The 15,279-nt window shown below is 38.9% G+C and overlaps 1 protein-coding gene across 2 annotated transcripts in view; it reads right to left on the reverse strand.

The window, feature by feature from the left end:
- The window catches only part of LOC128639797 (transmembrane protein 150A), a 250,381-nt gene that overhangs the window by 87,079 nt on the left and 148,023 nt on the right, over positions 1-15,279 (reverse strand). For both annotated transcript variants that reach the window (XM_053691954.1, XM_053691956.1), the window contains exon 4: positions 11,006-11,073. In XM_053691954.1, coding sequence (XP_053547929.1) covers positions 11,006-11,073 — 68 coding nt within the window. The remainder of the gene's footprint in view (positions 1-11,005; positions 11,074-15,279) is intronic.

The raw sequence follows: 15,279 nt of genomic DNA on the forward strand, positions 1-15,279 counted from the left end.
GGTATTAAGCAATTTTGTCTTGGAAGATACATCCGCCGACCAAGACTTTAGCCAGAGCGCTCTGCGTGCCACAATTGTAAACCCTGAATTTTTTGCCGCTAACCTTGCTAACTGCAAAGCGGCGTCTAAAATAAAGGAATTAGCTAACTTAAGTGCGTAAATTCTGTCCATGACTTCCTCATACGGAGTCTCCCTACTGAGCGACTTTTCCAGTTCCTCGAACCAGAACCACGCCGCTGTAGTGACAGGAATAATGCACGAAATAGGTTGAAGGAGGTAACCTTGCTGTACAAAAATCTTTTTAAGCAAACCCTCCAATTTTTTATCCATAGGATCTTTGAAAGCACAATTGTCCTCAATAGGAATGGTCGTGCGCTTGGCTAGAGTAGAAAACTCCCCCTCGACCTTAGGGACTGTTTGCCATGTGTCCTTCCTGGGGTCGACTATAGGGAATTTCTTAAATATAGGAGGAGGGACAAAAGGTATGCCTGGCTTCTCCCACTCCTTATTCACTATGTCCGCCACCCGTTTAGGTATCGGAAAAGCATCAGGGTGCACCGGGACCTCAAGGAACTGTCCATCTTGCACAATTTTTCTGGGTTGACCAGATTGTCACAATCATCCAGAGTAGATAGTACCTCCTTAAGTAATGCGCGGAGATGCTCTAATTTAAATTTAAATGTCACAACATCAGGTTCTGCCTGCTGAGAAATTCTTCCTGTATCAGAAATTTCCCCATCTGACAAACCCTCCCTCACTGCCACTTCAGATTGGTGTGAGGGTATGACAGAAAAATTATCATCAGCGCCCTCCTGCTCTACAGTGTTTAAAACAGAGCAATCGCGCTCTCTCTGAAATGCTGGCATTTTGGATAAAATATTAGCTATGGAGTTATCCATTACTGCCGTCAATTACTGCATAGTAACAAGCATTGGCGCGCTAGAAATACTAGGGGTCGCCTGCGCGGGCATAACTGGGATAGACACAGAAGGAGATGATGTAGAACTATGTCTACTCCCTTCATCTGAGGAATCATCCTGGGCAACTTTACAATTTGTGACAGTTCTGTCCTTACTTTGTTTGGACGCAATGGCACAATTATCACACTATATTTGAATGGGGAACCACATTGGCTACCATACATACAGAACATGATCTATCTGAAGGTACAGACATGTTAAACAGGCTTAAACTGGTTAATAAAGCACAAAAACCGTTTTAAAACAAAACCGTTACTGTCTCTTTAAATGTTAAACAGGGCACACTTTATTACTGAATATGTGAAAAACTATGAAGGAATTATCCAATCTTTACCAAATTTTCACCACAGTGTCTTAATACATTCAAAGTATTGCACCCCAATTTTCAAGCTGTTAACCCTTAAAATGTGGAAACCGGAGCCGTTTTTAATTTTAACCCCCTTACAGTCCCAGCCACAGCCTTTGATGCAACTTCACCAATCCCAGGGGGGTATAAGATACCAAATGAAGCCTTCTAGGAACGTTTTTAGTGGATTCCAGACCCTCACACATGCAGCTGCATGTATTGAACTCAAAATTAACTGCACAGTAATGGCGCGAAAATGAGGCTCTGCCTACTACAGAGAAAGGCCCTTCCTGACTGGGAAGGTGTCTTAACAAGTGCCTGGTGCTAAAAACGTTCCCCAATGTTATAAAAGTGTGAAATACAACTTCAAACTGCATATAATACTTAAATAAAGCAATCGATTTAGCCCCTAAAAGTGTCTACCAGTTTATAGCCCATAATAAGCCCTTTATTCTGTTTGAGACTAAGAAAATGGCTTACCAATCCCCATGAAGGAAAATGACAGCCTTCCAGCATTACACAGTCTTGTTAGAAAATGGCTTGTCATACCTTAAGCAGAAGAGCCTGCTAACTGTTTCCCCCAACTGAAGTTACTTCATCTCAACAGTCCTATGTGGAAACAGCAATCGATTTTAGTTACTGTCTGCTAAAATCATCTTCCTCTCACAAACAGAATTCTTCATCTTTTTCTGTTTCAGAGTAAATAGTACATACCAGCACTATTTTAAAATAACAAACTCTTGATAGAAGAATAAAAAACTACAACTAAACACCACAAACTCCTCACCATCCCCGAGGAGATGCTACTTGTTCAGAGCGGCAAGGAGAATGACTGGGGGGGCGGAGCCTGGGAGGGACTATATGGACAGCTCTTGCTGTGTGCTCTCCTTGCCTTTCCCTGTGGGGGAGGAGAATATCCCACAAGTAATGGATGACACCGTGGACCGGACACACCAATGTTGGAGAAATAATATGTCTTACCAAATCGCCACTTTGGGGTAAGAATACTAGGTTTGTATAAGTAGTTATCTTGAAAACGAGAGCACTGATCTTCAAAAACTGGATTAATAGCAAACCCCCAAATGTTAATCAGCTTAAAAAGGCACTGATGAGAGATGCAGTAATGGTAGCATATGACCATAAAAGGTTTAGTTCAAATAAAATCGAGAGATATACTAATTTATGGGGGATCTTTATTGAATCTATGGGTGAGGAATATATAAAGCAAATTAATCGGATTATTAAGATCCGAAACAACTAGAGAAATTATCGTCAGGGATGGGAGAGGGGGGGGGGGGTCTGGAGGGTCGACAGAATCAACACCTTTTATCCTCTGTTGTGTTGCACCCCCCCCCTCCTGTCAACAAAGGAAAACCTCCTAGGCATTTTTAGGCTCAAGATTAGAGATACGTTTATTGGTTGCCATCAACATAGTCAATTTTTATATAATTCATAACTGATGAAATGAAAATCTGTATTTATTGAATTTGTATTGTTAAAAGCTAATAAATAAATAAAAAAATAAAAAAGCCTGAAATTGTCATTTTGGGTGAGTGAAAACCAAGTGAACTTTCTTTTTATACCCGTTTTACAATCATAAGCAGTTTACATTGTGGGTTCCGTCTCAAAAGCTTTGAATACATAAAGCTCCTATTACTATATTAAAGGGATATTACTGCTATCTTTCCCAACTAACATAGCCTCTTTGTAGTGCCTGGTTCACACAGAGGCGTACAATTTACAAACAACACATTACAGAGGACTACCTTGGTCGAATAAATGGCTTGAGGCCATTGTATGTTAGCCCTCAACAGAACCTGTCAGCTACGTATACTGGTTCTGTTTGACATAGCTTTTCAGCAGTATATATATATAGATATATAAAACATTCTGTTATGTGGTGAAGAACATTGTAATGTGAATTTCATGTTTTCATTTCGGGTTAGCACATATAAAAATATGAGATCGGGTTTGCGCAAGAGTGGGGTTTCCCCCCCCACTTTTTTCTTCTTTGACTTCTATAGGGGAGTAAGTGAACGAGCACTCTATATTCTAACCGTTTTTTATGCTTGTCAGGTTAGCACAAGTGAAAAGTTTACTTTCAACTCATAATACGAGCGCTACTCAGGAAGCACAAAAATCTTACTTCTAGCGATGTTCACTCGCGCGCGGGAGCGTTAATTAGCGCTACACTTGTAATCTGGCCCTTTTGGCGCTGTAAAAGAAACTAATTTCTGACTTTGCAGTTTCATGCACTAGTTTTACAAATTGATTTGTGTAAAGTATCCGCCTGTGTAACGTTTATAAAGATCTGAGCACAGATGCATGGTGCTGACCCACGGGCACTGGAGCTAACAGGAGTTTCCTCTGTGATAGAGCATTGTTCATGGAAAAATCTCTCCAAATATTATTCCTGGGTCACAATGCAGTTTTCCTCCATTCGCTGCCACGAACAGAAAGAAAATAAAGATGTTCTGATCTGTTTTGGGACAGAAGCCATTGTAAACAGAGCGGAGCTCAGAGGGGTGTGCAGCAATAAATTAACAAGCAGAAAAGTCAAATGTAACATTTTTCTCTCAGTCCAGTAGTCTCCGCTGGCTGTCAGCAGACTAGTTTAGTGCAAATGATTCTGAGAACCCTCAAGTTAATCAGCTGATACTGTGTGTATGTACCAGAGGATACCCTGCAACCCTAGCTTGGCCTGGTCCTGTGTCACTGTATATTATTAGTCTGTTTAATAGCCATAATTACAGACATATAGAATAATATATCAGCCAAGTATAAACGTTTTTAAAGCAAATAAACATCCTTTGAACTGCAATTAGTTTTCAATAGTCAGACTCCAGACACCACTTGCCTTTTTTAGTAAAGCCAATCAGGGCTTTAGTCTGCAGACAACAAGGTTAGTCACGGCCATAAAGTTAGTATAAAATGCATTTATTTGCTGTTATTAGCTAAAACCAATTAGGGACAGATACATGTAGCAGGTTTAGCATTGAGAAGTCAACAGGTGTATTTAAAGATCTGAGAGATGGAAATTGTTCGATTTTTAGAGCTAAATGACATAAAAAAGGGGGCAAAATAAATAATGAAATTATATTGCAAAGTTGTTTCATTACATATAACCAAATATTTTATAAAAAAATCTCAAGGTGTTTACTCAAGGCTTTTAAAATACTGATCTGTGGCCCTTGTGTGGTGGGAAGTTGGCCATCCCTAATTAAACCCATTTCTATTCCTCCATCAGATGCTTCACACACTGGCCAATCACAAGCCGGATTAAGATTAATGCACTTTTTTCCCATGAATGTGCCTCACAGGTTAAGAGGAAATGTACTGCAGTTTTATCTGTTAACATACAGGAAGCGTTTCTGTCTAATGCCCATGGTGAATGTACAGGGATAGAGACTGTTCTGAGTCTCGGATGAGTACAGATGCGCCGCTGCGCACTGCAGAATAAAATAGAGAAATTAACATTTTCTGAACAATATTACAATGTGTCATGTTCAGCTTCCTGCTCTAGAAACGTGAAACAGTAAATGATGAATCAATTTGCCTTTTCCTGGCAACTTTCCCAGTTTTACGCCAACTTAATTTCAATATTAATTTAATTCTATATTATTTAGTAACATGTCGTACAAACCTGCGTGAGAATCTCCTCTCTCCAAATTATTATCCTGTTCAACATAAATAAATGTGAGTAGCACAAACAGTTCTCGAATATTTGAGGTGAGGTTAACCCCTTGGCTACCAGAGAGGGTTGCAGTGCACTCCCGTTTCTGGAAGAGATTAACAATCTCTTAAAGGGACACAGAAGGTAAAATTAAATATTCTGATTCAGACTGAGTGTACATTTAAAAACACTGCCCGATTTACCCCCCCCACCCCTCCCAAATTACCCCTTTTTCTTGGGCTTTGTTGAAACGTAGCTCTCTTCCATGAGAGCATATGGAGGTAAGCTCAGGAGCGTGCACATCTTTAACACTATATGGCACCTGTGTTTGCAACAAGGTTTCTAACAACATTGTATATATAGTTAGTTATCAAAATGTGCACACTCCTGAGTATACCTCTGAATGCTCTCATGGAGGAGACATGTAGACAGGTAACTTATCATGGCAATAAACGAGAAGATTTTAAAGATGTATTTAAAAGGACACTTAAAGGGACACTAAACCCAAAAATGTTCTTTCATGATTCAGGTAGAAAATACAATTTTAAACAATATTCCAATTTACTTCTGTTATCTAATTTGCTTCATTCTTTAGGTATCCTTTGCTGAAGAAATAGCAATGCACATGGGTGAGCCAATCACGAGGCATCTGTGTGCAGCAACCAATCAGCAGCTACTGAGCCTATCTAGATATGCTTTTCAGCATAGGATATCAAGAGAATGAAGCAAATTAGATAATAGAAGTAAATTAGAAAGTTGTTTAAAATTGTTTTCTCTATCTGAATCAGGTGTCATGTCCCTTTAAATACAGTAGAATGGAATAACTGACAAATACACAATACAAAGACAATGCTATAGCATTTTAAATGAGCAGTAGAATATTTCCTGGGAAATTTTAATCCATGTTTCCACCCCCCTGTAACATGTGACAGCTATCAGCCAATCACTAAATGCATTATAGGCATATACTGTGCACATGCTCAGTAGGATCTGGTGCCTCAGAAAGTATGCATATAATAATAATGTGCATGTTTTAATAATGGAAGTATAGTTGAAAGTTTTTTTTTTTAAGTTGCTGCTTTATCTGAATCATGAAAGTTTACATTTTTACTTTTAAGGCCTTTAAAGTTAAATGTTAACTCCCTTGTTCCTTTAAGGTTAAAAAGTATATCATAACTTTTAGAATACAGCAAATGACTACATAACGCGTGTATATAGCACTGCTGGAGCATTATTAATAATAATAATAATATTACGGAGACATTATTACTCTTGGAGATATTTACTCCAGTTCTCCCATAAACTCCTCTATCTCCGTTTAGAAATGATTTGATGGATGGACCACCCTGATTTTAATCATCAGAGGCTCAGTGTCTGCTGGGAGTTGCCGAGTGCTCAGTACGGGGATCTGGAGGAAGGAAAACAATCCTCTTACACTCCTCCAATTTAATCCCAACACACGATACAGATGTGTAAATAAAAAGAAAATGTTAGTGTCAGGTCTAGATTTGACATTTTAGCAAAAGAAACTCAGCCTTGCTTCTTTAGAGAGTTCTTCAGTAATTGGTCCCCAAATGCTGGTTAGTAATGTCAGGTTATAAATGTCCCAGTGAGCAGATCTCAGCTCTTCAGGGGGACCTGTCAGACTGCTGGGGATGAGAGTTCCACAACTAGTAAATGCAACAGCTAAACTCTATGACAGTGTGTGCAACCAGAGCGCCATGTGTGTACAACCAGAGCGCCATGTGTGCGCAACCAGAGCGCCATGTGTGCGCAACCAGAGCGCCATGTGTGCGCAACCAGAGAGCCCATTAAATAACTCCATACAAGGTTTAAATTTACCTTCTTTCTATTAATTATTTATTTGTCAACACCATAATGCATATTGTCCATAATCAAACATACTGAGATCAGTTGTACAACATGCAATCCTACATATATAATCCTACAAACAGGGGGCAAGTATATAACCTGTAACTTTACATCTAAAGAAAAGTCAAAATGTGCACACACACAGACTGCACACACACACACGGCACACACATATGCACACACAGACTGCACAAACCACTTTCATGCTCTCAGACAACCTTAACTGAACTGTGCACCAGTAAACCCTGAGAACCCAAAAGGTGTTGCTGTAAGCGTGTGAGATTACTAGTTGTCTGCGTGTATGCGCGCGCGACAGTCTGCGTGTATGCGCGCGCGACAGTCTGCGTGTATGCGCGTACGCAACAGTGTGGGTACGCGACAGTGTGTATGCGTGTACGCGACAGTGTGGGTACGCGACAGTGTGTATGCGTGTACGCGACAGTGTGGGTACGCGACAGTGTGTGTGTGTGTATGCGTGTACGCGACAGTGTGGGTACACGACAGTGTGTGTGAGTGTGTTTGCACATTTGTATATTGTAATGTATGTCTCTTGTTCACATCCAAAACTTGCATAGTGAGATTAACAGTTCTCAAGCTAAAATTTATCTTTATAAAATGATTTTAATGACCTTGCAGTACTGTGCAGACTTCTAATATAATCTCACCAGACCAGAGCTTTAGATTATCCGACCTAAGATTTTGTTTAAAATCTTATTTTGTATTATGTATTTAAGAAAGTAATAGACAACTTTAACAAAAAATAAATAACTCTACAACTTACATAGTAACTAAAGCTTCTCTGAATTCCTTGTCCAGATCATCATACAACCTATTACATTATGTTCATACGTTCTGCTGCAAAACTGATGCCAAACAAAATGATTTTATAAAGCAACTGCCAGTATCAGATTCACTTAAAATGCATTAGCGAAAATACTCTAAAGACCCAAAGAATCTCTGATTCCAAGAGACCAGCCAATGAGAGGCAAGGCAGGGGGAGCAAACAATACGCACAAATCACTACAGAGAAATATAAACATTGCTAGTTTATTCTCATTACTGCACTAACACCTGCTGCTGCTATGGGTGCAAATATTTAAAAAGAAAGTTAAACCGTAGAACCATTTTGGCTGGAAAGGAATGCTGTGGTATGGTGAGAAACTGGGTGCAAATTGGCACTTTCAGGGTCACATTAGCAGTAGCAGAGAAGGCACAGGGCAAAATGCAAGGATATAGGGTATGTGCCAGCAAGCTAAATGCTTTATGAACACTATAATAACCGACTGGTAGCCTAAGGTCACAGCGCATTTACCTAGCTCTTTATTATTATTATTATTTTTACCCCACTCATTTAAATGTATTTTTTGGTTCTTACTATGTTGGAATCTATTGAATCTATGATTTCAATAAACTCACCTTTGGTTTGAAGCCCGAGTTCGCTGGATTTCTTTTTTTGTTTGGAACTATAATAATTACACAAGGAATAATGTTTACATTAATCTCAAACGGTCAGATCTATAGATGTGTCTGCATCACTCAGAGAGGAGAGCCTGTTATTCCCAAATGCATCAGCCCTGCGTGCTTATTAAAGGGACAACTACCTTGTAATTACATTTTTCTGCAGTCTTTCAGATTAACATATTAGCAGATGCATACAGAGAGAGAAGAGCTCTACCAGGAACGAACAACAGCTCAGTAGCTTGTCCTATGGCGCGTTGCCACCTGGGAGCAGCCTCTTTTAGCTCAAATGTGCTTTTCTTCAGAGAAGTCTTATTGTTATTAGAACATATTAACCCCTTGTTTGCTGCAATTGTTTTACATTGGTCAAACTCCATCCTTTCCCTTTTTTGGAGGAGTCATGAGCAGAAAAGATAAGTACACAAACTGCAAATTGATGACAACTATGTGGCAAGGTTAGGCTAGTCTGCCACATACTCTGTCAGTTGGACGGACTGGAAAATCCACAATCCGTTAAAATTACAGAAAGAGAGGGTGTACTGCAAAGTTGTTTTACTATGTATGCATTTTATATTACAATCGTATAGTGCTTCCTGATTCTTTAACTATATTTAGCTAGTAATGAGAAAATGGACTCAGTGATTTTACTGCTGAGATCTCGATAATTAAGCGCACGAGTATTGCACATCTGTATCATGTATCTGCCTTGTGATTTAAATGGGCACAAAAGTCAAAATTAATTGTTCATAATTCAGATTGACGGAAAATTGGAACATTTATTTTTTTGTATCCTTTGTTGAAACTTAGCTGCGTTGCACAAGAGTATAATGAGGTAGGCCTCATGAGTGTGCACGTGTCTCTATGCACAAGCTTCTGCAGAGGTACGAGACAATACAACATTCTGCAGTTTTATTCTGCTACTATCATCTGCACAAAACTTCCATATCTGCTTTAGGGAAAGTTTACTCACTCATGATAGAAATAAGTCATTTCCAGAGCTCACTGACAATGCTGTGTGCGATGTTTTAAGCAATATTTAGACATTACAAGGAATAATAAATAATGTAGTGCAGGGCCCGACAAACCCAGGAGCCAGGTAACCACTGGCTCCTAGAATTTTACCCCTGGCTCCTAACATTTTGGGTTATCCTTCATATATCTATATACAAGTGCCACTGTTTGGCTCCTAAATCTTTTTACTGGCTCCAGATTTGTCGAGTACCGATCTAGTGAATGTCCTGTATGTTATAAAGCACAGCATGTGTTTGGAGCAGAGTATAACCTGCAATCTCAGAGTTTCTTCAGCTGTTATTACTACAAATAAGGGATATTAATCAGTGCTCCTTTAGTAAAACCAAATATATTAAATCTAAGTAAACATAAAAAGAAATAGATTGTGTAAAACAGCAAACAATGTACTTGTTTTCTTGCATAATGAGCACTTAGATACTCAGTGTAGCCCCTGCCCGCAGCGTGATAAGAGTCAGACATGTTTGAAACTTAGGTTACATTCTGACTGATCTGAGCAAGTCTGACTCCCTGTTATCTGGTCTATTTACTTAATAGTAACCAGCCTACAATTTTCATGACATCAGCCTAAGATAAATCTTCCTGCAGAGGCCCCTCCTCCTTATAGGGCTGTGACAGGAAGTAATAGTCACTTCACAAATGTAGTATAAAAAAAAGAAATTAAAGGTAAGATCCTTTTAAAATGATGAATAATATATATTGCAATGATTTATATTAAAGTGAAGGTAAACTTTGATGAATGAAAGCCCGTTTTTTAAAAATACTATTAAAAACAAAGTCACTATCATTCATCAAAGTTTAGAAAGCAGCCATTTTGTTAAAAACTTACCTTTCTTCTTTTCACAGCCAGAGCAGCTTCCTCCACCCGGAGATCCTCTCTTCACATGTCAGCAATGACTAATCCGGCTTCCTCCAATCACGACTTTCCCCCCAGGGGAGTCATTGCCTGAGGCCATGCCGTGATTGGAGGAAGTCGGATTAGTCATTGCTGACGTGTGAAGAGGATCTCTGGGTGGGGGGAAGCTGCTCCAGCTGTGAAAAGAAGAAAGGCAAGTTTTTAAACAAAAACGGCTGCTTTCTAAACTTTGATGAATGAAAGTGCCCCTGTTTGTAATAGTATTTTTAAAAACCAGGCTTTCATTCTTAAAAGTTTACCTTCACTTTAAGTATAAGACACTGCTTGGTGCTCTTTTTTATTACAACGAGACAAACTGCTTAACATCCTTTTAAATCAGGGCTCAGACAAATACTTTGGCACAGTGGTTAAGAGTTTAAATCACTGCTGCTGCCAGGCAGTCCGTGCTGCAAGAGGGCATTACTTACTGTGTGTGTCTTTAATCATTAAATCAAACAGCAGCTGTATATGACAATCAAAAGGTTAAATGATGGTTGTGTGTTACTAGCTACCAAGGGGTTAGATTACTGCTTTGTATTTGTTTCTGGCAGCTATGAGGTTAAATCACTGGAGGAAAAAAAAAAGTTTAATTCTAGCTGCTAAATTTTGGACTAGGCCCTTGATTTTGAAACATTTGTCCCACATTGATATAAAGTCCAATTCACCCATTGGCTAAACAAAACAATTTTGTACAACGTTGATACTATGGAACTGTGCAAGTTAACTACTATAGCCTGTGCAATACAACTTACCCATAAAGGAGCCCAAACTGCAGATCAGACTGAAGAAGCAGCTCTCAGGAGGGAGATTTCCACATTTACTGAAAAAAGACCAAAACATAAAGATAGACTTTGAGAACAAATATTATGTTAAAAGCAACCCCCCCCCCCCCCTTCCCAGGTAGTCCCTATGCAGAGAGGTCTCACAAAAATCTAGCCCTGCAAAATGGGTTCGGATGAATGTTTAGATTTAGACACTTGTTATATGTACAGCAGTACAGAACGGACATCGTCACCGAGCAACTAAAAGCATTAATAGCATTACACTGGAGATAGAGAGAGAGAGAGAGCGATAGACAGAAATAGATAGAAATAGACAGACGGATAAAAATAGAGACAGATAGAAAGTTAGACAGGCAGACAGACATAGATAGATAGATATAGGGGTGAAAAAAAAAAGGTTAAAAAGGTACTAGCCCAGAGGGAAAAAGTTACTAGTCTACTCAATGTTAAAGATAGGAAAAAGTCAAATTTCTAAGACGTCTGCTGCGATTTCTAAGTCATTATGGACCAGTGGACCACTGGAAATTTCAATCCCTGGATAGATAGAAATAGATAGACAGACAAACAGAAAAAGATAGACAGGACTAGACAGAAAGACAGATAGATAGAAATAGATCATATATAGATAGTCAGACATAGATAAATATATTACATGCGCAGATATAAGTAGGACACAAATAATAATAACAGGCATGAACCATATGGAGAGAGCTATTCGTGTTGGAAATATAAAGAGGTGAAGTTTATAGCACAGGATTTAGCTGCACCACATATTATTGGCCACTTTGCAGCTTTCGCTTCTTACACAGAGCAAGTCTACGCTAAATTAAAATCGGCCTTTTTTTTTTTTCTCTACTGAGCCCACATAAAAAATCCAGCAAAACAAGAGATCAGTTAGTGCCAGGTATAAAGCGTGGACTTTACAGACGCTACTTGAGACAAGTTCCTCAGACACAGCCTGGCTCAGCCCCTCGCACCAAACAGTAATTAGATAAAATATTTATTATTCCACTAAAAGCGCTAAGATGGGAGATTTTTTTCATTTTATTGCACACATTCAACCTTTCACCCAGTTTCTAAGCAGTTGGAAAAGGAAATAAGACTTAGACACACTCCCCCCAGGGTCTTAAACTGCTTAACCCCTGCATTGCTGGAATAAAAAATAGGTTTGTTCATTAATTTGCTTGTTTGTTTTTTTACAAAAACGATGCAGTATTTGTGGGGAAAAAAAGGAAAAAGCAATTGGATTTTCCACACCTGGCTGAGACACACTCATGCATTTAATTACTCACAATTTTCCAATTTTGTAACCAAGTACTGTCAAGATGTGCTTTAAACATTGTAAATGAACACTTGGCTTCAGGGCTGTGGAATTCTACACAGAACAAGACATGTAGAATTGCTGCATACCCCCCAACTGTCCCGATTTTTGCGGGACAGTCCCGATTTTAGGGGTCTGTCCCTCTGTCCCGAGTTGCTAGCCATCTGTCCCGATTTGCCCCAGGCATTAAAAAAAAAAAAATTTTTTTTTTTTTTTTAAATTCTGTTGGGCCCATACTAAGAAGCAGCTGGCTTTGCTTTCACAGGGTTAGATACCCGTTTCCCTGTGGAAAAGGAATGGTGTGTGGGTTAAGCAGGAGTAGGAAGGCTGTATACACTCTGACCACGGGTAATGGTGACCTCTCTAACCTACCTCTGGTAGTGATGATGTCTAACCCCTGGGGATAATACTAGCATGCCTTCAGTTTTATACAATGAGCAGTGCTAATACCAGGGTAACGAACAGTGGCAGCCGCAGACTGCCAGCTAATGTGCTTGCCAACCCCAGGACCCCATACAATGAATGTAGTGTGTGTGTCTATCTGTATCCATAACTGTGTGTGTGTGTATCTGTATGTATAAGTGTATGCTATGTAGTGTGTGTGTGTATCTGCATGTATAAGTGTATGCTATGTAGTGTGTGTGTATCTGCATGTATAAGTGTATGCTATGTAGTGTGTGTGTGTATCTGCATGTGTAAGTGTATGCTATGTAGTGTGTGTATCTGCATGTATAAGTGTATGCTATGTAGTGTGTGTGTGTATCTGCATGTATAAGTGTATGCTATGTAGTGTGTGTGTGTATCTGCATGTATAAGTGTATGCTATGTAGTGTGTGTGTATCTGCATGTGTATGCTATGTAGTGTGTGTGTGTGTGTATCTGCATGTATAAGTGTATGCTATGTAGTGTGTGTATCTGCCTGTATAAGTGTATGCTATGTAGTGTGTGTATCTGCATATATAAGTGTATGCTATGTAGTGTGTGTATCTGCATGTATAAGTGTATGCTATGTAGTGTGTGTGTGTATCTGCATGTATAAGTGTATGCTATGTAGTGTGTGTGTGTATCTGCATGTATAAGTGTATGCTATGTAGTGTGTGTATCTGCATGTGTAAGTGTATGCTATGTAGTATGTGTGTATCTACATGTATAAATGTATGCTATGTAGTGTGTGTGTGTATCTGCATGTATAAATGTATGCTATGTAGTGTGTGTGTGTATCTGCATGTATAAATGTATGCTATGTAGTGTGTGTGTATCTGCATGTGTAAGTGTATGCTATGTAGTGTGTGTGTATCTGCATGTGTAAGTGTATGCTATGTAGTGTGTGTGTGTGTGTGTGTGTGTGTGTGTGTATCTGCATGTATAAATGTATTCTATGTAGTGTGTGTGTATCTGCATGTATAAATGTATGCTATGTAGTGTGTGTGTATCTGCATGTGTAAGTGTATGCTATGTAGTGTGTGTGTATCTGCATGTGTAAGTGTATGCTATGTAGTGTGTGTGTATCTGCATGTATAAATGTATGCTATGTAGTGTGTGTGTATCTGCATGTATAAATGTATGCTATGTAGTGTGTGTGTATCTGCATGTGTAAGTGTATGCTATGTAGTGTGTGTGTGTGTATCTGCATGTGTAAGTGTATGCTATGTAGTGTGTGTGTGTGTGTGTGTGTATCTGCATGTATAAATGTATGCTATGTAGTGTGTGTGTGTGTGTGTGTGTATCTGCATGTATAAATGTATGCTATGTAGTGTGTGTGTATCTGCATGTATAAATGTATGCTATGTAGTGTGTGTGTATCTGCATGTATAAGTGTATGCTATGTAGTGTGTGTGTGTGTGTGTATCTGCATGTGTAAGTGTATGCTATGTAGTGTGTGTGTATCTGCATGTATAAGTGTATGCTATGTAGTGTGTGTGTATCTGCATGTATAAGTGTATGCTATGTAGTGTGTGTGTGTGTGTGTATCTGCATGTGTAAGTGTATGCTATGTAGTGTGTGTGTATCTGCATGTATAAATGTATGCTATGTAGTGTGTGTGTATCTGCATGTATAAATGTATGCTATGTAGTGTGTGTGTATCTGCATGTATAAATGTATGCTATGTAGTGTGTGTGTATCTGCATGTATAAGTGTATGCTATGTAGTGTGTGTGTGTATCTGTATGTATAAGTGTATGCTATGTAGTGTGTGTGTATGTGCATGTGTAAGTGTATGCTATGTAGTGTGTGTGTATCTGCATGTATAAGTGTATGCTATGTAGTGTGTGTGTATCTGCATGTATAAGTGTATGCTATGTAGTGTGTGTGTATCTGCATGTGTAAGTGTATGCTATGTAGTGTGTGTGTATCTGCATGTATAAGTGTATGCTATGTAGTGTGTGTGTATCTGCATGTATAAGTGTATGCTATGTAGTGTGTGTGTATGTGCATGTATAAGTGTATGCTATGTAGTGTGTGTGTATGTGCATGTGTAAGTGTATGCTATGTAGTGTGTGTGTATCTGCATATATAAGTGTATGCTATGTAGTGTGTGTGTATCTGCATGTATAAGTGTATGCTATGTAGTGTGTGTGTATCTGCATGTGTAAGTGTATGCTATGTAGCATGCTACTGTGCATTTTTGCTGACTTTAAAGGCCAGAATCTAGAATATTAATGGGGAATGCAGAGAGCAATTTTAAAGAATTTATTATTAAATGTCCAATTAAGATAAAAATATTTAGCACTGTCTCTGCAAAGGCTAATTAAATACATAGCTCACATAGCTATACCAGTGGTTTGAGCTTGTGTTTGATTTGCTGCCTAAGTGTATTAAAATCTATGACTTTATTTAGAATTTTATTTATATTACTTTGGTCTTATGATTTTTTAAACCCCGCCAACCACATTTAAATTTTTTGCCGCGGGGGGAGTGGGTGT

Source organism: Bombina bombina, chromosome 9 (assembly GCF_027579735.1).
Source record: "Bombina bombina isolate aBomBom1 chromosome 9, aBomBom1.pri, whole genome shotgun sequence".
Classification (NCBI taxonomy): domain Eukaryota; kingdom Metazoa; phylum Chordata; class Amphibia; order Anura; family Bombinatoridae; genus Bombina; species Bombina bombina.